The sequence below is a fragment of the Lutra lutra genome, chromosome 4 (genome assembly GCF_902655055.1).
Source record: "Lutra lutra chromosome 4, mLutLut1.2, whole genome shotgun sequence".
Classification (NCBI taxonomy): domain Eukaryota; kingdom Metazoa; phylum Chordata; class Mammalia; order Carnivora; family Mustelidae; genus Lutra; species Lutra lutra.
The window spans coordinates 166,600,382-166,623,177 of record NC_062281.1 but is presented as its reverse complement, the minus strand read 5'-3'; the positions used below and the strand labels follow the sequence as shown (position 1 = coordinate 166,623,177).

General features: G+C 40.5%; 1 protein-coding gene, 1 non-coding gene and 1 pseudogene across 2 annotated transcripts in view; 2 read left to right on the top strand and 1 right to left on the bottom strand.

The window, feature by feature from the left end:
- Positions 1 to 21,224, top strand: part of ZMPSTE24 (zinc metallopeptidase STE24) — a 42,266-nt gene extending 21,042 nt beyond the window's left edge. Inside the window, exons 7-10 of the mRNA XM_047727012.1 lie at positions 161 to 345; positions 12,716 to 12,820; positions 15,906 to 16,049; positions 19,503 to 21,224. Coding sequence (XP_047582968.1) covers positions 161 to 345; positions 12,716 to 12,820; positions 15,906 to 16,049; positions 19,503 to 19,727 — 659 coding nt within the window. The 3' untranslated portion in view covers positions 19,728 to 21,224. The remainder of the gene's footprint in view (positions 1 to 160; positions 346 to 12,715; positions 12,821 to 15,905; positions 16,050 to 19,502) is intronic.
- LOC125099404 (uncharacterized) lies at positions 10,679 to 10,828 on the top strand (annotated as a pseudogene).
- Positions 13,426 to 13,526, bottom strand: LOC125099582 (small nucleolar RNA U13). Its single transcript, XR_007127290.1, has one exon. It is a non-coding gene; the product is annotated as a small nucleolar RNA U13 (small nucleolar RNA).
- Positions 21,225 to 22,796: the final 1,572 nt, after the last annotated feature.

The following is a 22,796-nucleotide window of genomic DNA, read 5'->3' as shown; positions in this document are numbered from 1 at the left end:
TCCACTGCAGGTGGTGATTTATGTTGATAACAGTTTTCTTCAGGTATTAAACAGTTTGAAAATGTTAATGTCCTTTCCGGTAATGCAATTTCTAGGAGTCTCTCCAAAGAGCCCCAAACTTTTTAATTATTTTCCATGCTTTGAACTGTCTTTTCCTTAGGATCTAAACGCTCTTCCCACAGCAATGCTTATTTTTATGGCTTCTTCAAGAACAAGCGAATAGTTTTGTTTGACACTCTACTAGAAGAGTATTCTGTACTAAACAAAGACATCCTGGAGGAGTCTGGCATGGAACCCCGCAAAGATGGAGAAGGGGACAGTGAAGAAATAAAAGCTAAAGTTAAAGTGAGTTCTTCTTTTCCTAAGAGACCCTGGCTTCGTTTTTATAAACAGTTCCTATGACAACTCACAATAACATCAGTTTCTATGTAGTGAGCGGTAAATTCAAGGAGACTGTCCGATAAGAATCCCATGGCCCCTTTATAATTCTGGTATTTGGGAGAGATTATCACTATTATTATATGCTAACTACCTTGTAAGCTTTTGCAGAACATACACATGAAACTTGGAAGCATAAGATAGGAAAATTCTTATAACTATAAGCTATCCTTAAAACAGGGACATTGTATATATTCCTTATATGTTTATGTTCAGAGAATTCTCCCAGGCAGGATAAAGAGAAGGTAAACATCTGATTTTTAGCTCATTGAGACACGCTAGTGATAGGCTTCGGCACTGGAGAGACTTGGATTTGAATCCTGGTTCTGTCATTTAGTAGCTGTGTGTCCTTGGGTACACTGTACAGTGTGGTCAGTTTTCTTTTGTTTGTTTGACAAATATTTATGAAACACATTTTGTGCTGAGACACTTTGCTTGGCACTGGAAGTGTAAGAATAAGAGGGAAACTTCGCTCTTGAGGAGCTTATGGTCTAAAGAGAAGAAGCCCAGTACAATATGATAATTGTAACAGTGAAGCTATGTATCCCGGATGCAGTGGGAGCACAAGAGAAGACTTTTTTTTTTTTTTTTTTGAGAAGACATTTCTTAAACCTGACTTAAGTCTCAGAAACTTTTTCTGAATTCTTCCCTGGATGAGGTGAGCCGAGGCTGATAAGCAAGATCTCAAGTATCAAGACTAAATGGGGGAGAAGGGATAGTGATAAGAAACAACCCAGATTTAATCAGAGATAGCTGTCAGTATTTGTGTATGTATGGGAATGTGCTATTGGCTTTGGTGTCATTCAGAGACGATTTTGAGTTTACGTAACTCTGGGCAAGTAAGTTAAGCTCTGTTCTGGATTTTTTTTTTTTTTTAAGATTTTATTTATTTATTTGACAGAGAGAGATCACAAGTAGATGGAGAGGCAGGCAGAGAGAGAGAGAGGGAAGCAGGATCTCTGCCGAGCAGAGAACCCGATGCAGGACCCGATCCCAGGACCCTGAGATCATGACCTGAGCTGAAGGCAGAGGCTTAACCCACTGAGCCACCCAGGCGCCCTCTTCTGGATTTTTTTTTTTTTTTTTAAGATTTTATTTATTTATTTGACAGAGAGAGATCACAAGTAGACAGAGAGGCAGGCAGAGAGAGAGAGAGAGAGAGGGAAGCAGGCTCCCTGCCGAGCAGAGAGCCCGATGCGGGACTCGATCCCAGGACCCTGAGATCATGACCTGAGCCGAAGGCAGCGGCTTAACCCACTGAGCCACCCAGGTGCCCCCTCTTCTGGATTTTTTAACTAAAGGGTGATACTAGCAGGGTTTCTCACCTTGGCACTATTGACATTTTGGGCCAGGTAAATTTTGTTGTGGGAGAGTATCTTGTGCATCATAGGGATATTTAGCAGTATTCCCTGGTCTTTCCCCACTACATGCCAGTATCAACCTTTCCTACCCCCGACAATTGTTAAAACCAAAAATATCTCCAGACATTGCCAGATGGCCCTGGTGGAGGATAGGGTAGGGTTTGTGGGGCAAGGTCATTCCTGGTTGAGAAATACTGGGCTATAGATGTCTGCCTTTTAGGGTTGGGAGGTAAATGAAACGGTATAGGGGAAATACCTTGTACTCCATTTTATACATTTTAACTACCAGAAAATAACTATTACCTTTTGAACATCCATTTTGATGCTAAAAAAGATAGTCTAAAGTGCCTAGCCTATCATAAATATGTACATGAGGCAAGAGTCTGTGAAGGAATTAAGCATTGGGAGAGGGCTAACTGCTTTGATTTTGCTTGTTTTTGAAGTGGGGTTATCCTGCCAGTTAGGATGTTGGAATAAAAGTCACTTTGGTCTGAATAGGCATCCGGATTTTAAGCTAGGAAGAGATCTTAAGGTCATCTTATCAGTAGGAAAACTGAAGTCCAGAAAGGGTAACCCAGAGGCAGCACAGCGGAATCATGTAAGTTGAGCAAGTCAGGCTGCTTAAGAGGTAACCACATTCAGGGGTGTGGGGATGGGGGCAGATAACATAGCCAAACAATGACGTTAGGTAGTGGTCCATTTCAAACAATGTAATGAAATCACTGACCTTTGGTATCTAGGGGAACATTATTCTTTGGCTTAAATCCTACAAAAGATTAGATAGTCTTTAGAAGTGTGTTGAGTGGAGTTTGAGTTATTTTGCTGACTTGAAAAGCCTGCTTAATTTCATTGATAACTACAAATTTTTAGCATCTAGGTATAAGTTACATAACAAAGATACATTAGACATAGTCCTGCCCTGAAGAACCTGTAGTAGAGGAGACTAGCCATGAATACAAATAGCCCATAAATGAAAGCAGGGTGTGGTAAAAGTGGCTGTAATAGTGTGGCCTTTAGAAGTTAAGAAATTACTGAGAATTCTAATAGACAGTTTTCTTAAAAGAGAAGATACCTGACCTAAGTAGAATTTTGACTGGGAATGGGGCTTTTCAGGTTGAAGGTATAGAATGAATAAAACTATAGAGATTTAAAACAAAACAAAATAAAACTACATGTTGGCTATCCTAAGACTAATAATTATGTGGATTTTTATAGATGGAGATAGAAAGGTAGACTGAGATCAGTTTGTAAAATTCTTCCTGAAGACATCGAGTGGTTTCCAGTGACTTGGAAGGGTTAGATTGATTTGGGTAGGAGCCAAAGCTTGCTTTAGGAAGATTACAGTTTAGTGGCAGCATACAGGATGAGCAGACTGGAGGCAGGGTGACTTCTAGGGGCCTATTGCATTAAGGTAACCAAGATAATGAGGGTCTGCACTAGAGTGAGAATCAGAATAAGTGCAAGAGTCATGGTAAAAGATGGATTTAAAGTACCTGGTGATTGCTGTTATGGGGAGTGAAGGAAGTCAAAGACTGACTCAACACAGAGAAAGACAAATAGCATATGATTTTGCTCATATGTGGCATTTAACAAACAAAACAAACAAGCAAGGAGGAAAAAAAAAAGGCAAAGCAAGAAGCCAACTCTTAACTATAGAGAACAAACTCATGGTTGCCAGAGGGGAGGTGGGCAGGGGGATGGGTGAAGTAGGTGATGGGGATTAAGGGACACACTTGTGGTGAGTATACGGTGTTTATGAAAGTGTTGAATCACTACATTGTACACAAACTAACACTGTATGCTAACTATACTGGAATTAAAATAAAAAACTTCATAAAAACAACAACAACAAATTTGACTCAAAACTCATTAACTGTAGTGCTTTCCAGTGCATGTACCATACCACTGTTTTAGGTAGCATAGCAGTATTTTAAATTTGAATAGCTGTATATTTATTAAGGTACATTAGGACAGAGATAGAACTAGCATACAGCGATTTCATGAATATGGCCATTTAGGACAAGGCTAAGTTTTAAAAAAGTGAATTGGTTTAAAGAAAGCTATTGAGTAAATAATCACACAAAGAGCACACAGATGTAGCAGAAGTTTAGGAAACAGTGGTTTAGTCACCTGCTACTGAATGCCTACTGTGTACAGCGCAGTGGGGTGGGGGGCTGCAAAGATGGTTTTTAATCTGGATGAGGGAGAGAAAAGGAAGCATTTCTTTCTTTTTTTTTTTTTTTTAAGATTTTATTTATTATTTGTCAGAGAGAGCACAGGCAGACAGACTGGCAGGCAGAGGCAGAGGGAGAAGCAGGTTCCCTGCTGAGCAAGGAGCCCCTTGTGGGACTTGATCCCAGGACACTGGGATCATGACCTGAGCCTAAGGCAGCTGCTCAACCTACTGAGCCACCCAAGCGTCCCAGCATTTCATTTTTAATAGAAGTCTAAAGAAGGAAAACTAAGTGATCTGAAATCCCTCCTCTCAGAGAGAGCTAGTAACATTTTGGTGAATGGTTCTGTATTGGTTATTAACATTTTCAAAGATGTTGAGGAAACTTAACTCTGGCATTTTATCCTTCTGGAGATAGACAATGTTTGGAACAACCTGTCTCAAAAGTAGTTTGAGTAAAAGGAAAAATAAAACTATAGAAAAGCTGCCCTTTTGGGGAAGAAAAGAAGTATGTCTCAGCAAGTACTAGGGTTATGTGTAAGTCTTCCCAGTTAATAAGAGTAATAGAAAGGGCACAGGTCCCAGAGATGTGGGGTCGGGATTTATCCACTACTCACTAGCAAGATGATCTGAAGCAAGACATTTTTAATTTGTCAGCTTCCTTTTCTTCATCTCTAAAATGAAGATAATACCCCCGCCCCACCCAGTTTGGTGGTATTGGGATCAAACAAGTCAGTGGGTAAATCTTGTGAAAAAGAAAGTGATATAGAAAAGTAGAAGATGTGTGATAGTTCTCTTTATTCCTTTACTTGAAGTTAGTTTGGGAAGTAAAGGAAATCTAATTTTGTCCAAGAATCTATCACAAGGAAGTAAGTCTTCTTTGTGTGGGAAGTGACCCTTGTTTATTAAGCTGTCGTCATTCCAAATCTTTGTGACTCTGTGTACTTTCTAATAGTGTTCTAAAACCAGCCTCATGCTAGGACACAGAGGCCTGTGCTATCTAGCAGAGAGCTGGTTCTATGAAAGAATTCATAGTTCATATCAGGAAGCTGGCAGCTAGTGAAAACAAAGTCTGAGGACTGCCTTACCTTATCTACAGTGAGGCTACTGATAGCTGCCTTATTGTAGGGGAGAATAGTGAACTGCATGTAAAATGCCTAATACATCCAGTGTCTGCCACATAGGCCATTGCGGAATGGGAGCTATTACCATTATTATTACTATTAAACCAAACAGCCACATTTTTGCTTATTATGAAGGCAATAGAAAAGTTAGAAAACATGAATAATTCAGCTGACCATAAGTATCTTACTATGTATTTCTCATCTTTATAAATTATCATTTTTTTCATCATTCTCCTATTGGATGTATGGATTGTTTCCAGTTTTTTGCTGTTAAAAATATTCTTGTTGTGAATATCTTCATATGTGAATTTTCACTCTTTATTTCCCCCTTGTAATAGATGTCTGTTAATTGGTGCTCAAAATTGGTACTCTTGCTTAACAGCCCTGAAGGTACAGGTACACATGTGTCTCTCTGCCTTTTAAAGAACTAGGTCAGTTTTCTCATTCTTTTCTTCGCCTACCAGATGTGCTCTGACCTAAATTCTAATATTTGAAAAGGAAAGAGATAATAAATGTCAATACTATCTTGCAAATCTGTTTATCCCCTTTCTCATGTATCTACCCAGAGGAATTGGGGAGGGAGGGGGAAAGTGGTAGAATAAATGTGGCCGTTTGTGTTCCTATTAGGTTACATTTTTCTGAATTTTATAAAACAAAATCAGTTCCATATTCATCTGGGTTTTTTTGTACTTCACCCTTTTAAGTAGCTGCAGTTTATTTCAAAACCCTTAGCCTTCACTTTCCTAGGATGCATATTCTCCAATTCTTTGTTGCAATATACTGTGTATGTCAGTAGATCAGGCTTGTTTATTATTTGGTTCCAATCTTTATATCTCTTTGATACTTTATTTGCTTTACGTTTCAGTTATTGAGAGAGGTATGTTACATCCTCTATTAAAAGATTTGTCAGAACTGATATATTCCAAAGAAATAGTATTAGGTACATATAAATTCAGAATTAATGCATCTTCCTGGTAAATTGAACTTTTGACCATTCTGTAGTGACCTTCTTTAATAATGCTGTTAAGTCATCTTTTTTTTTTTTTTTTTTTTTTTACGATTTTATTTTTAAGTAATTTCTACCCCCAACATGGGGCTTGAACTTACCACCACAAGATCAAGGGTCCCATGCTCCACTACCTGAGCCAGCCAGGCACCCCTTGAGTCGCCTTTTAAGTTGATTTTGTCTGATGTTAATATAGCTACACCAATCTTCTTTTGGCTAAAGTTTGCTAGATGTCATCCATTACTTTAAAAAAAAAAACTGAGCTAAAACTTACTATTTTTAAATGTACAGTGCAGTGGTTTTTAGTATATTCGTCATGTACAGCCATCCACCACAATCTCATTCATCCTTTTACTTCCCACCTTACCGTCCTCTGTCTGAGATGCCATATACAGGGCATATAAGTAGGTTTTGTTTTCACGGTTGTTTTTATTTTTATTTATTTATCTTTTGAAGATTTTATTTATTTATCAGAGAGACAGAGCATGAGTGTGGGGAAGGGCAGAGGGAGAGGGACAAGCAGACTCCCCGCTGATTGGGGAGCCCCACATGGGCTCTATCTATCCCAGGACCCTGAGATGACCTGAGCCAAAGTCAGACACTTAACCGACTGAGCCACCTGGGTGACCCCTTATGGTTGTTTTTAAATCCGAACTGAGAGTCACTATCTTTTTTTTTTTTTTTAATCTTAGTTTATTTATATATGTTGTAATTACTGATATATTTGAGATTATTTCTACCATATTATTTTATGCCCTTTTCTTCTGTCCTTTCCATACCCCCACCCTAATCCCAAACATACACACATGCACCTTCCTGCTTTTTTTTTTTAGAGCTGTATCCGGGTTTTTAAAAAAAAATTATATTTGAGTTGTTATTCAGGTTGGAAGGTTCTTGTATGATTGTTCTTTCAATGACTGCTGTTAAAAATTAAGCTTAACTTAATTTACAACTTAAATATCTTAAAATATATAACTTAAAAATCTTAAAATATCCAGTATCTTCACTGCTTCCTAACCTGTCCAGGGACCATACACACTTTAACCCAGTTATTCCTTTCATCTTGTGTTTTAGTTTTGTTTAATTTTTACCCCGCAAATTATTATTATTATTTTATACAGTCATTATTTAGACTTATCCCTATGCTTACCTGTTTCTTTGCTTACCATTCCTTATTCATCATACACCTTCCTTTTAGACATAACTTTACTTCTTCTAGAAGTATATGGTGCTAAAACACTTCTGGGTTTTGTTTTTGGACATTTGGACATTTCTGGGTTTTGTTTTTATTTCATTCTCATCCTTGAATGTCAATTCAAGACTCTCTTATTGAGTTATTTATCTTAGCACTTTATTTTTATTTTTAAATATTTATTTATTAGAGAGAGAGAGATAGTGAGATAGAACACAACTAGAGGGGAGGGAAAAGAGGAGAGGGAGAAGCAGACTCCCAGCTGAGCAGGGGCCCCACCTGGGGTTTGATCCAGAACACTGGGATCACGACTTGAGCTAAAGGTGGACACTTAACCAACTGAGCCACCCAGGTGCCCCGTTATCTTAGCACTTTAAAGATGCCATTCTAGGGCGCCTGCGTGGCTCAGTTGGTCAAGCGTCTGCTTTCCACTCAGGTCATAATCCCAGGGTCCTGGAATCAAGCCCCATATCAGTCTACTTCTCTCTCTCTCTCTGGCCTTCCCCTGCTTGTGCTCACTCTCTTTCTCAAATAAATTAAAAAAAAAAAAAAAAAAAAGGATGCCATTCCATTACATTGTAGCTTACTTTGTTCCTGTTGAAAACATCTGCTCTGGGCTTATTGTCATTTCTTTATAGCTCTGTGTGGTTGTTCTTAAGATTTCTCTTTGATTTTCATGTTCTGTAGGTATGGACTTCTTTATCTCAGTCCTACTTGGGATGTATTGTTGTTCTTATATCAAACAACTTAGATCTTTCCTGAAGTTTTGAGAATTCTTAGCCAATTACACATTCAAGTGTTGCCTCTTTCCCATTCTCACCAGTCTATCTTTCTGGAATTCCAGTTAGGTGAATGTTACATCCATATCCATTTACATGAATGATACATACATAGCTCATTCTGTCTTCCACAAGTGGTAATCACTCTTTAAATTTTCTGTCTTTTGGTCTCTACATTCCAGTGCACTGATTCTTTCTCTGGGTATCTTTATTCCATTCTTTAACCAGCCCATTGTGTTTTAATTTAATTTAATTTAATTTTATTTTATTTTTTTTAATATTTTATTTATTTATTTATTTGAGAGAGAGAGAGAGAGACAGTGAGAGAGAGCATGAGCGAGGAGAAGGTCAGAGGGAGAAGCAGACTCCCCGTGGAGCTGGGAGCCCGATGTGGGACTCGATCCCGGGACTCCAGGATCATGACCTGAGCTGAAGGCAGTCGCTTAATCAACTGAGCCACCCAGGCGCCCTGTGTTTTAATTTTAAAGCTCTGTTTCTTTTTCAAATCAGTTTGGTTGTTTATGGATATCTCCTATTCTTCTTCATGTTCTTAGATCTCTTTTTTGTGTAGAGTATGCTTTTAAAAGTATTTTGTATCAGGGTGCCTGGGTGGCTCAGTGGGTTGAGCCTCTGCCTTCGGCTCGGGTCATGCATGATCTCAGGGTCCTGGGATCGAGCCCCACGTCGGGCTTTCTGCTCGGCGGGGAGCCTGCTTCCCACCCCCCCCTCTCTCTGCCTGCCTCTCCATCTACTTGTGATCTCTCTCTGTCAAGTAAATAAATAAAATCTTTAAAAAAAAAAAAGTATTTTGTATCTAATAGTTCCATTATCTAAAGTCCTATGGAGCTAATGATGCTCTTTATTTTTTCTGCTCTTACTCATTGTTCCATCATTTTTTGAAGTCTTTGGCAATTTTTATTGTGAGCTCAAAATGCATCACTGATTTTAATCTTTAGGAATCCTGAGGGGTCTGAGTTTAGGGTGCAGTCCTCATTTAGAGGATTTGCATTTGCTTCTGTCATTTGTCCCCAATGCTACCAAATCGGAAGTACTTTAATCTGTCAGTTTGGGATTTTTCTGGACCATACCAATCGTGATTTTGATTTTGATTTTGATTTGATTTTTTAAAAGATTTTATTTATTTATTTGACAGAGAGAGATTACAAGTAGGCAGAGAGGCAGGCAGAGAGAGAGGGGGAAGCAGGCTCCCTGCCAAGCAGAGAGCCCCAGGCGGGGCTCTATCCCAGGACCCTGAGACCACGACCTGAGCTGAAGGCAGAGGCTTAACCCTCTGAGCCACCCAGGTGCCCCATGATTTTGATTTTGATTTTTTTAAAAAAATATTTTATTTATTTATTTGACAGACAGAGATCACAAGTAGGCAGAGAGGCAGGCAGAGAGAGGGGAAGGGAAGCAGGCTCCCTGCTGAGCAGAGAGCCCGATGCGGGGCTTGATCCCAGGACTCTGGGATCATGATCTGAGCCGAAGGCAGAGGCTTTAACCCACTGAGCCACCCAGGCGCCCCATGATTTTTAATAAGAGGCGCTTTTTTTTCCCCATTTTAGGTAAGACTTGACACGTTTGGGTGATTTTGCCACCATATTTTTTTCTAGCTCATGTGATCTGACTCAGAGTATAGTTCTTCATAGATTTGTGCAAAGGATCTCAATTTCAACTCCTCACCTTTGACTTCCCCTTACTTTCTAATGAATTAAACTATATGTCTAAAAGGATATTTATGGGGCTACTGGGTGGTTAAAGCTCCAGATTCCTTCTTCAACTCCACACCAAAAGGCAACTGCTCCTCCCTCATTGTGGCAAGAGCCCGAACATTTATTTTCTCTGGACAGGGCAAAAGAAGAGAACCTTTCAAACAAGGGTTTGACAGTTAAGTGGCTGATTTTGGCTAGGTCATGGTCTCAGAGTCCTGGGATCGAGCCCCATGTGGGGCTCTCTACTCAGCTGGGAACCTGTTTCTCCCTTTCCCTCTGCCCTCTCCCCACTTGTGTGCACACTTTCTCTCTCTTTCTTTCCAATAAATGAATAAATAAAATCTTTAAAAATTTTTTAAAGGGATATTTGTAACCTGTTAATAAGCATTTTTAGATATCTGAGAGTTTTTCAGACTATTTAGTAACATTGCCAGAAGCTAGCATCTAGTGGTGTGTGTGTGTGTATGTTTGTGTTGATGAGTGAATATGTGTACATGTGTGAGTGTGTATAAGATTACATTGTTCATTGTGTATTGGCACTATTTACATTGAATCTGGGAAGTTTATAAACAATTTTTTGTGACTTAGTAAACGTATTTCATCATTGATAACGACCATCTGCCATTTATGTTTAATTATTTTGTGGTACTGTAATAATATGCAAGTGGTTACACATGTGTCAACTAAAATTATTTTATTTGATTGATGAATGTTGAATAATTTCCTCTTACATCCATAGTTGTGTAGAAGTTGAAAGCACAGGTCTCTGGTACCAGACTGCCTGGCTTCAAATGCCAGACTTTGGTTGTGTGGCCAGAGGGAAATTAGTTAACTTCTCTGTGCCTAGATTTTCTCAACCATAAAGTGGAAATAATAAGAATTATATCATATATAGCTTTGCGCAGTGGCAGTATCGTAGCCAATGAGGTTTATCCGAGGCGCGATTATTGCTAATTGAAGAATTATATCATATGGCGGTTGTGGTGTATAAATGACATAATTAAGTATTTAGCACAGAGGGTCTATGTAGTCATTGTTTAATAAATGTTAGCAATTTTCGTACTTATTTTTTTCACCTTTCCTGGCCCAGTCTTCATATGTCTTGAAGGGTTTCGAAAAAATTAAAATTTTCTCCTTATATAATGTCTATTTCTTTCATACTGCTCTTTTTCTGAATCTCCCATCTTAACAATTTCCCTCATATATCTGGTAATTCTTGGTTGTCTACTCCTTAGTAGGAGAATGGGATTAAAAACTTGATTGGAATCTCTGAGCCTGTTGATAAGGCGTGTTCACTTTGGGCTTCGCTATAGGCTGGCCTGGGTGGGCTTCTTGGCCGGACAACACCTGGTGTTAGTATCCTCCAGCCTTTCCTGGTGGAGTGGTCAGAGTTCCCAGGGAGTACTCTTTTGATCTTCTGCCTGGAGGGTAGTGTTCGGGGAGCCAGGTGCAGGGAGAAGACTGGGTCAGGAGAGAGGGTTGTCAGTATTTAGCATACCCTACCCACAGCTGACCAGATATATAGTCTGTTGCTAGTGCACTCTAGCCCTCCACTATCCCCAACCCTTGTTTGAAAGGTTCTCTTCTTTTGCCCTGTCCAGAGAAAATAAATGTTCGGGCTCTTGCCACGATGAGGGAGGAACAGTTGCCTTTTGGTGTGGAGTTGAAGAAGGAATCTGGAGCTTTTACCACTTCTGAAGCCTCTCGTACCCAATTCTTATTGTAGGGCCTTCCCCTTTTCTCCCAGTTCCAGAAGTACCTAGTATTGTTAGTTCGCAAGCCCTTTGCAGACTGTGGTGTAAATCAGGCTGGTTCTGTTTGGTCTATTGCTGCCTTGTGAGTCAGCTTTCTTTATCTGCTAAGTCTGTTCATATGCCCATCTGCTTTCCTGCTTCCAGAATGTTGCTGTAGTTACCTTTCATGTTTTCCCCATCCATGCGGGTTTATATCTTTTAAAAAAGTTCCCTTGACTATAGTTTTATTGGGGATTTTGGAAGGAGTCACATTAGTTGTGAATTGTGAATGTTCTTTCTGCCATCTTAACTTGGAAGTCTCAATTTTTTAAAGGGCAATTCATGGTGTATTGGGGGGGTTATCATAAGTGATACGTGCTTATTTGTAGGTAATTTGGAATATAGGAAAGATACAGAACAGATAAACATCACTATAATTGTATCATATAGAAAAAGCTGCTGTTAACATTTGATATACATCCAGCTTGTTTTCTGTATTTGTGTTTTTATTTTACATTTACACTTTTTCATAATTAGAATCATTATTTTTAGTTTTAATTGGAGTCATTACTTTTAGTTTTGTATCATACTTTCTTCACCTAATAAACCTTTTCCCCATGTCAGAACATAATTTTGGAAACAATATGGCTGTCATATAACTTTGTCATGATTTATTTATTTATTTATTTATTTATTTATTTTTAGATTTTTATTTATTTATTTGACAGACAGAGATCACAAGTAGGCAGAGAGGCAGGTAGAGAGAGGAGGAAGCAGGCTCCCTGCTGAGCAGAGAGCCCGATGCGGGGCTCGATCCCAGGACCCTGGGATCATGACCTGAGCTGAAGGCAGAGGCTTTAACCCACTGAGCCACCCAGGTGCCCCTGTCATGATTTATTTAAATATTGTCTATTGATACTTATATTTTTAGCATTCTTTTTTCCTAATCCAGATTAGACTGTAAGCTTCATGAAGTCAGGGAATATCTGTCTTGTTCATGATTCTTTCTCCAATGTTTAACCCAGTGTCTACCATGGAGTGATTCAGAGAATGTTTTATTAAGTGGATGAGAAGTTTTGCATAAAGGTCTGATTGTTTTCTTAAGTTAGTTAGAATCTAAGAAGGCCTCTTACTGGGTTAAAAGGCATAAACTTTTTGAAGGTTGTTAATTTATTTTCAATGCGTTCTTTGATTTAGAATAAGAAACAAGGATGTAAAAATGAGGAGGTGCTTGCTGTACTTGGCCATGAACTGGGGCACTGGAAGTTGGGACACACAGTCAAAAATATCATTATCAGCCAGGTAAGTGGGAGTGACAGTTCTCTTTTTATGGCATGATAGTCAACGAAGGGGAAGTATGGCAGGCAGGAGAGGTGGTCTGGTGGAGAGGTGGCTTCATCTCACGGCTCCCTGACTTACTACCTATGACCTCAGACAAGTTCCTTAAGCTCTCTCTGTCGCCGTCCCAGTCTTACATCTTGACTGATGTGAGAATAAATGAGCTAAGGCATGTAAAGAGTTTGGAGTAGTGTGTGGAAGCGGTAAGGACGGTATCAGTGTTTATTGTTGTTGCCACCATTGTGGCCACCTCCAGAGTCATTCAGCTCTAGGAACTGCGAAGATCAAAAGCCGTGTGCCTTGATAAGCTGGACATTAATTAAAATGCTTTCTTTTTAAACTTTCTTTCTCATTTACAAGCCACTATTGAAGAGACCTGTAGTGGCTATAGAGAAGAAAGTAACAGTTCCTATAACATTCCTCCTCTGGGGTCTAAATCAGCTGTAAAGCAGCAGTTACCACAGTTGTCAGGCTTTGGGCAAAATAGTACTATATCCTGTTGACTGCTTCTGAGCAGATGTGGCCTTAAACCCAGTCTGAAGTGGGTGTTTGTTTTTGTTTTGTTTTCCTGTCAGAGGGGTAATGTGCTAAGGTAACAAGATTTGAGGGAGGCAGATAACACACAACAGCGTAACTGTCCAATCACCATACTTAGGAACTATATAAGGATCAGAAGTGGGTCTTCGTACCTTTCTAAAGGCCCACCGGTTCTGGTGACGGTCTGCATGAGAAGGCTTGTGAGCCCCTGTGGGCCCTCTGTTGCCTTGCATCTTTCAGTAGAAAATGAATCTGTGGCTTGAGGCTAGTTGTGTGGATAGATAGCAATAAGTAAGACAGTAAATAAGTCTAAATCCGAGTTTGGTCTAAAGAGGAAAATCTGTGCTGTTTTCATAAAGGAAGGGGTGCAGTGGAATCAGGCTATCTCGAGATAGTGGGCTGGTCTGTGGTGTGTGATGCCTGATCCAGGGTGGAGTTGACTGCCCCTTCTAATAGACTGTGCACTCAGTGAAAGCCAGTGGTTATTGACTAAGGCACTGACTCCAGCCCTGGCACCTTGGCCACTTTGTTCAAAAGTTCCTTGACCAAGTCCTAGAGTGACTGGGGAGAGAAGCCGACTAACATCCACAGAGCAGGTATCTTCTCTACCTTATTGACAGTCTCCTTTACTGTGGATTCTTTTTTTTTTTTTTTTTAAAGATTTTGTATATTTATTTGACAGATCATAAGGAAGCAGAGAGAGAGGGGGAAAGCAGGCTTCCTTCTGAGCAGAGAGCCTGATGTGAGGCTCGATCCCAGGACCCCGGGATCATGACCTGAGCTGAAGGCAGAGGCTTTAACCCACTGAACCACCCAGGTGCCCCTACTGTGGATTCTTTTAGTGAACATCCACATTGGTCCAAAGTATTATCGTACTCTGGGATAATTTTGGAACTTTTTCCGCATACCTCTTTTCCAGATCTTGTTAGCCGTCCTGGAGTTCATTCCAAGGCCTTGATCATTCAGCCATACCATTATTTGCCAGTGATTATATAGTCTTAGCTCAGACCTTCTATCCTTCCAGACTACCTAAAATTTAGATATACTACCTAAAATTTCCCTCACTGAGAGTATTTCCTTCACTGCTGTTTTCCAGACACAGCCCCAAGTGATTCTGCAATGCCACAGCAGTCCCCTTTCAGCCAGTGCCAGCATATTGTATTATTTGTAAAATGTGCTCGTTTTTTATCCCCAATTAATGATCATAGGGAGCTCCCCGTGAGTAAGGGTTGATTGAGGGGTGCAGAGTGGCAGGAGTTGGGATACTGGGAGTATGAGCCACTTGCTCATTTAACTTCTCTCTTCGTGACATCCTTCATTCCCACTTGCATGTACGCCACTTAGCCTGATGTTGGAGTGCTTTGGGGCGGAACAGTTTCCTGGCTATAGGTGGGTCCGTTTAGGAGGAGCAGCTCAGAATGCAGGATCCTAGTGTCCGATGGTCGGGAATCAGTCTCTGGATGGGCCCAGTAGCAAAGCAAAGTTGTTTTTCAAAAAGCAAGTAGTTACTTGACATAAATGGCACACATAGCTTATAATCGTAGGGGCCTTCCCTGTGCGTGAAGTTTTCTGTTGGAGCTTGTCATGTTGGCTCCACTGAGTTACCAGGACTGAATGGCAGAGCTGCTTGCACTCCTTCCTGGGCCAGCTGGCGAACTTGTGCCTAGCCTCACTCTTAGCTGATAGCTTTGGGGTCATCTGGCAAATGGTTTAGAGCAGCACATTCACATATGGTACCTCTGGCCTCCAAGATCCTGACCTGCCAAGGGGAAGAATGGTATTTGTTCTCCAACCTTACTCCAATACCTCTTTACTCATATTTTGGTGCAGACTTTTGATTTTTTTTTTTTTTTTTCCTCTCGTTTATTGTTAAAGATGCGGCTACTTTTTTCTTGGACCTAACTACTCAGTACAGCTCCAGTGGTCCTAAAGAGTACAAGGTGGGATGCCTGGGTGGCTCAGTCAGTTAAGTGTCTGCCTTAGGTTCAGGTCATGATCCCAGGTTCAAGTCCCACATCCGGCTCCCTGCTCAGTGGGGAGCCTGCTTCTCCCTCTGCCTGCTCTGCCTGCTGCTCTCTCTGCTTGTGCTCTCTAACAAATAAATAAAATCTTTAAAAATAAAAAAAGAGTATTCAAGGGAATCTTGGTTTTTTGGAGCTTCCATATCAAGGTGAGGTGGAAGGCCTTGTGTCTGATTATGATTTAGTGCAAACAAAGCCAGAATCCATTCTAGCCCTTCAATTTTCTACAGAAAGAAGATAACTCTGTTGCTATTGGCCACTTCAAACCCTCAGTCATAGAAGGCTCCACTTAAGCCTGTTCTTATAGAAAACTATACAGCTTAGACATTTGGGGAAGTTTTACTTTTCTTTCTAGAATAACTTTTTCTGTGATTATACTAACACATTCTTAGAGTCACACCCTAATGTCTGATTCTAGTTTTTTCATGCTTCTGATCCCACAGTGAAATTACCTTATTATGTAGTTAGAAATTTTGTGTCTTTCTTTCTAGATGAATTCTTTCCTGTGTTTCTTCTTGTTTGCCGTATTAATTGGTCGAAAGGAGCTTTTTGCTGCGTTTGGTTTTCATACCAGCCAACCCACTCTCATTGGATTATTGATCATCTTCCAGTTTATTTTTTCACCTTATAATGAGGTAATGTATGATCGTTAAAATTATCTCACATATGCCCTTGCATTTCAAATCTAGTACCTTTAGGATAGTGAAAGAAATAAAGAAAGCTACAGTTTTGGGGCGCCTGGGTGGCTCAGTGGGTTAAGCCGCTGCCTTCGGCTCAGGTCATGATCTCGGAGTCCTGGGATCGAGCCCCGCATCGGGCTCTTTGCTCGGCAGGGAGCCTGCTTCCTCCTCTCTCTCTGCCTGCCTCTCTGCCTGCTTGTGACCTCTCTGTCAAATAAATAAATAAAATCTTAAAAAAAAAAAAAAGAAAGCTACAGTTTTAACAAGTAGATGAAACAAAGTCTTTTAGTCCCTTGATTGACTGGTGCATCTAAGAAAGTAGCAGAAAAACCCAAGCCCAAATGAACAAATGCTTGCATACTATTAGTTGGTGGGGGGAATGGCGCAGGGGGGCGGGGCGGGGGAGTGGAGGACTAGACTTTGGTGGTAGAAACCTTGATCTAACATGTATCTCCGAGACTTGGTATATGGAGATTAACTATTGGAATGCTATGTCCTCAATCACACATTCCCCTGTGCTTGGCGGAACATGTTGTGTGTGTGAGGGAATGGAACAGTGCTAGTTGAGTATATATACGGCTAGATGTGGGAGGCTGTATGACACTGTTCCTCTGGTCTGTTCTCTGACTGCCCACTTCAGAACAGCCTTGGGGGTCCCACCACAGGCCCTTTAAATAAAAATTGGGTATATTATGGTAAGTAAATTTTAAGAACCACTACTCAGATTGCTCAGTAGGGGGACTCCATGCAGGTGGTAAGGCATGGATTGATGTGACTGTGTATTAACAAATCTGATAGTGACAACATGTATGATATTTGATAAATTAAGCCAAATTAAGCCAAGAAATCATTAAGCCAAGAAATAATATTGGGGATTTTGAGATGTTTCCATTCAGAACGATTCTTTCTTTGAGACAGGTTATAAAGATTTTGAGATAAACCAAATGTATCCTGTTTCTCCATTACAGAGGGGGAAAAGTTTGGAAAGAAAAATAGAGAGGAATAGATCATATTTGCATAGCATTGTCCACATAAACTAAATTTTAAATTTTAAAAGTTTTCCAGAGCACTGAGATTTACTATCTTTAAAAATTTTTTTTTTTTTACTGAAAATATTTATAAAAATTCCTTATGCAGTTTGTTACTGCTTAAAGAGGTTAGAGACACATTTTTTTTTTTAAGATTTTATTTTTAAGTGATCTCTATACCCAATGTGGGGCTTGAGCTCACAACCCCGAAATCAAGAGTTGCATGCTACACTGAGTGAGCCAGGCAGGCGCCCCGAGAGAACACTTTTTAATGATACTACCATTTCTGTCTTCTATCACAGTTCAGGCATGCCTTAGGGACAGTGCGCTATGTATACTAAATGACCCCCCACTACTTTGCTTTTTTTTTTTTTTTTTAAAGATTTTATTTATTTATTTGACAGAGAGAGATCACAAGTAGGCAGAGAGGCAGGCAGAGAGAGAGGAGGAAGCAGGCTCCCCGCGGAGCAGAGAGCCCCATATGGGGCTCGATCCCAGGACCCTGGGATCATGACCTGAGCTAAAGGCAGAGGCTTAACCCACTGAGCCACCCAGGCGCCCCCACTTTGCTTTTTAAGCAGTTATGCTGTTTATTTAACTTTTTTTGTCTCTTCCTCACTGTCAGGCTGATAATCCACTACTGTCAATGTGACTTTGCCTTATCGTTACCCTTTTCTAGTTTTCATCCTTAACCTACCGTAGATGGGAAAGCCAGATCATCAGACTCATGAAGCAGCAGTTACTAGATCTGGCCTGATTTGAAGGGTCCTATTCGAAGTAGAGGCGCGCACAGAGTTAGTGGTTATCCTTTGTGGCAGCTAATGCGGCTGTGCAGAGGGTTTTTGTTTGCTTGTTTGCTTCCTTATATTGAGTGGTTGAGTTCACTTCCAAGACCACCTAAATAAATGTTGGGTATTAGAGTAATTGGAAGTGTGATTAATTTGCAGAGATGCTAGCAACTGCTTAAAAAATCTTAGCGCAGAAGATTTGTTTCAAAAGGACTAGATACTTAAACAAAAAAACTTATGCTTAATGTCAGTGTTTAAGAAAGCATGATAGGAGGGACGCCTTGGGTGGCTCAGTCGCTTAAGTGACTGCTTTCGGCTCGGGTCATGATCCCAGGGGCCTGGGATTGAGTCCTGCATTGGGCTTCTCACTGAGCAAGGAACCCACTTCTCCCTGGGCCTCCACTCCCCTGCCTGTGCCCCCCCCCCCGACAAATAAATAAATAAAAATTTTAAAAAGAACCCAATATGACATTCATTCTTTAAAAGAAAAAAAAAAGAGGCATGATAGGAAAGAGCTGTTTTCCTGGGAAAGTTGGGAAAATTGCCCTATTAAGAGTCTGGAAGCCTACAGCAAAGTAGGAAGGTACAGGCATAGTATCTTCTTGTGTTTTTACGTGTTCAATAAGAGATTCAGATAGGCCCATAGGGACCAACCACATGATGATCCTGTCCTAAAAAACTATTCAAGATGTAGAAATTGCAGGCAGAATTCAGATAATAGCTTTATATATGTTTAAGAAGGTATTAGGAGCTCTCAGACTTTATTTTGAAACTCTCTATCTGCTAGTAGCAGTGAGAGGTACAAATAAGAGACTTATTTTTTGTTTTACTGCTGAAGTATTTCAAGGTAAAAACTAGAATTCATGTCATTTATCCTGAAGTTCTTCAGTGTACAAAGAAATTGTTTTTTCCCTAGAAATTTGTATTTTCAAATGAAATTTGACTCCTTTGTAATGGTCATTCATCTTCAGTGACTGTATACATATTCTGGCAATGCTGCCATAGCTCAGGACACTGTAGAAAATTCAATTTTGAGGTTGTCATTAGATAGAGGTTGTAGCCTCTTATGTGGAATTAGTGAGCAAAAATATGTTTTCTTAGAGAAAGAAAGAGTCTGAATGGAAATCACCATGACTTAACGCTGACACTGAGGAAGGCGGTGTGCGTGGTCGGGAGAGCCACCGAGACTCTCATTGCCAGCACCTTCTAGCTCTGTGACTTCCACTAAGTTACTTCACTCCTCTGAATGTCACCGTCCTCATCTGTGAAACAGCAGTAAGAGTAATTACCATGTGGGATTGTTGGGGAATATGTACAGTGCCTCCCTCAGTGGCTGGCACATGGCAGATTCTTAAAAATTCATGTTTTTGTTTGTCAGAATCACATTCATTGGGATATAGATCTGTTACTGGTCTGTTTGCTTGTGTGTGTGGGGGGGAGCTCAATTAATAATTCCCCACCTCAGATTCCCTAAATATGAGTGATCTTTCTTTGGGCCTGCTGCTCTGCTTATCCTGAGCTGACCTCCCCTGCAGCCTTGCTCATGCAGCCGTCGGGGGCAGTGGTTAAAACTCTTCTGTTTACTTTTTCAGGTTCTCTCTTTCTGCCTAACAGTCCTAAGCCGCAGATTTGAGTTTCAAGCTGATGCATTTGCCAAGAAACTTGGGAAAGCTAAGGACTTATATTCTGCTTTAATCAAACTAAACAAAGATAACTTGGGATTCCCTGTTTCGGACTGGCTGTTTTCAATGTGGCATTACTCTCACCCTCCACTACTGGAGAGGCTTCAAGCTTTGGAAAACTCAAAACAAGACTGAGGTGCCCAGGGTCTGCGGCTGAAGACAATTCTGATTATTTCTGTCCTGGCAGCATGTTCCAGCTCTTGATGTTTTTAAACTTTTTTTTTTAAAGGAAAATTATTAAGTACAGAAAAACCCAGATTTAAATACATTTAATATCTCATGTCAAAAAATGATTTTAATAATCCATTTCTTAAAAAAAAAAACACCGGAAGAAATTTTGAGGCTTAATGTTTTTAAAAGGCATGGTTTTATCTTTAGCATCTAATTTACCATCGACTTTTAAAATTACTTGAGAAAATACAAAACTTGTTTTATTTTCACACTTATATGGAATCTGCATATAATGTGTTTAGGGGCATATGTTGAAAAGAGGAACACCCCCTCAGCATCCTCTGTGTGAGGCAGAGACAGTGGTCCCAAATCATTGTGCTCATACTTAAGTTGAGATTTCTTTTTGCTTTCATGCTATTGTGATCTAACATGGCCAATCAATGTTTTAAATAAGGAAGAAAATAATTGGTAAGGCTGGTGTTAATTAAATGAAAGCAGTGAGGAATACGTTCTACTGTTCTACCAAATTTCTGGGTTCCCTCTCTTGCTTCACACGGATCAGGAGCTTCTAATACTGCTTTGAAATTATTAATTATGTTTAGAATGTTTTAAATCACTGGGTTTTGTTTTTGTTTTTAGGAAAATATCAGTCTTTATCTTTATTTCTACATGGTGGATATGATCCCGTTAGGGGTAAACTAGTATTTTTCAGAACCTTCAGCTTTTTCCTCATTTATACTCTTTTATTCAAAAACAGTACATCCTTTCACTTAGCAGAAATTGCCCTATTGAACAGGTTTTGCTATTTTTAAAGTGCCAGAATGTGGAAAGAAGAAAGGAAATGTTAAGAGACATAAGGGTGAAATACTGATGTTTCTCTTAAGGTATTTCAGGAAAAAATATAGTTTTATATCTCTTTCAAGGACAGAAGAGGTTTGGTTTTTATTTTTGTAATTTTTATCAGGAGGTCATAAGTACTATTTAATCAGGCCTGATTCCATTTTTGAAAATTAGAGTTCTTGATATGCAGCTAATTTTTATTTTCAAAACAAGTATCATGAAAGAGTTCCAGTTTTCAGAGCTGTGTGTTTGACTGCTTCAAATCTCTGTCCATTTTCTGAATGAGAACTGACTTTGCCTAGAGCTCCCACTCTCTGGTAGTGTTTCCCTTCTGGGCATTTATTCCAAAGTGGAATCAACTGCACCTTTGGTATCTGGCCAGAAAGTCTTTTACTCAGCTCATACTAGGTAATGTCTTTACATGGAAATACAATAAAAATAAAGGTCTAGTTTAGTACTGCATTATTTATTTTCCTAAGGCTAAAGAGGAGCAGTCCTTTGCTTTTCTCCAGCATCCTCTAACCATGAATTCACGCTGTGATAACTGCCTTTCCTTCCTTCTGTGCCTTTAAATACAAATTTCTGCTCTGCACAAGTGAAACATTAAAAATTGCCAATGCAGATTGATGGACTTTGTCTTTGATTTGACAAAATTGTGTGTCATTTGTGACCTAGATGTATGTTTATAACCCCGGAAGAGCTGAGGGCTAGTCGTGAAGAGTAGGAAGCAGCAGCCCCCCCCCCCCCCCCCCCCCCCCCCCCCCCCCCCCCCCGCTGAGTGACGTTAGCGCCACCCGTGCCTCAGCCGCTCCGGTCCTCCTCAGTGCCTTCCTCCCGCTCCGCTCCAGAGCGCCGCTGGTTCTTGATGTTTCCTCAGAAGCTTCGTCTGGAACCCCTCCTCCATTTCCATTAGCTCAGACAGTCCTGGGCCTATCTGGTCTGCTCCACCTGCCTCCTTGGACTCCTTTACCTGGGGCAGCCGTCACTAGCTAGTTAATAGGTGATTGTTTTGACCTAGTTCCCTCCAGTTTATGGATGGCACAGGCATAGGGATGGCGGACGGTACCGGTGGGTTCCTGAGGTATTATTCAATCAGGGGCAGGAGAAGAGAGGCCAGCCAAGGAAGTAGGAGGCCTTCTGTACCCTGATACTCGCTGGATGTGCAGGGGCAGGACAAAGCAGATCCAGGCCTCAGGTAAAATGGTACGACCTCGGTGTGTTGATCTCTGAATCGAAGGTAGAGTATACGCTGCTTTTGTCTAACTTGGCCCTTTGTGGAAGTCTGAGAGCTTCTAGTAAACCTTACCTCTATTTAGGATAGGAGTAGAGTTCCTAGGATTAAGTCAATAATTTTAGTTCCACTGATGGTGCCAGCTTGCCCTTGGCCTTTATAGTCTCACTGTCATCCTTAATCCTTTGTGTGGCATTCCCCTCCCCGAGGAAGCCTTTTTCCGCTTGGTCTTCTTCATCAGTCCTTTGGATTCTTCTGCACGTATATGCACTATGTTGCTTTGACTGTTTTGAGTGTTTTCTCATCACTAGCAGGAAGCTTACTAAGTACTACGTTCTGTCCTAGGTGCTGTGCAAAGAAAACATGACTGAGCCTTCAGTTCTCCACATGTTGCTTAGCAAATACCGAGTCCCTGCTCTGTACCAAGGTGTGTTCTCTCGGTGCTGGGGGATATGCTAGTAAATAGATGGTAGAAGAATTGCTCCCTTATGGAGTTTACATTCTAGTGTGGAGGAGATAGGCAAAAAATATGTATATAATAGATACTAAACAGTGATACATGTTTTGGAGGAAAAGGAGAGCCTTTAACAGGTTGTGCATATGTGTGAGGAGTGGGAGTTGCAATTATTTTTTTTAAGAATTTATTTAAAAATGTTTTAAAGATTTTTTTATAATGGTATTTTGGAGAGAGCACGCATGTGCATGCAGGCAGAGGAAGGGACAGAAGAGAGAATTTCAAGCAGACTCCACAGTCCGCGTACAGCACAATGTGGAGCTCGATCTGACAACCCTGAGATCATGACCTGAGCTGAAACCAAGAATCGGATGCTTAACCACCCGAGCCCCCCTGGCACACCAGGAGTTGCGATTTAAAATACAGTGCTCGGGGCGCCTGGGTGGCTCAGTGGGTTAAGCCGCTGCCTTCGGCTCAGGTCATGATCTCCGGGTCCTGGGATCGAGCC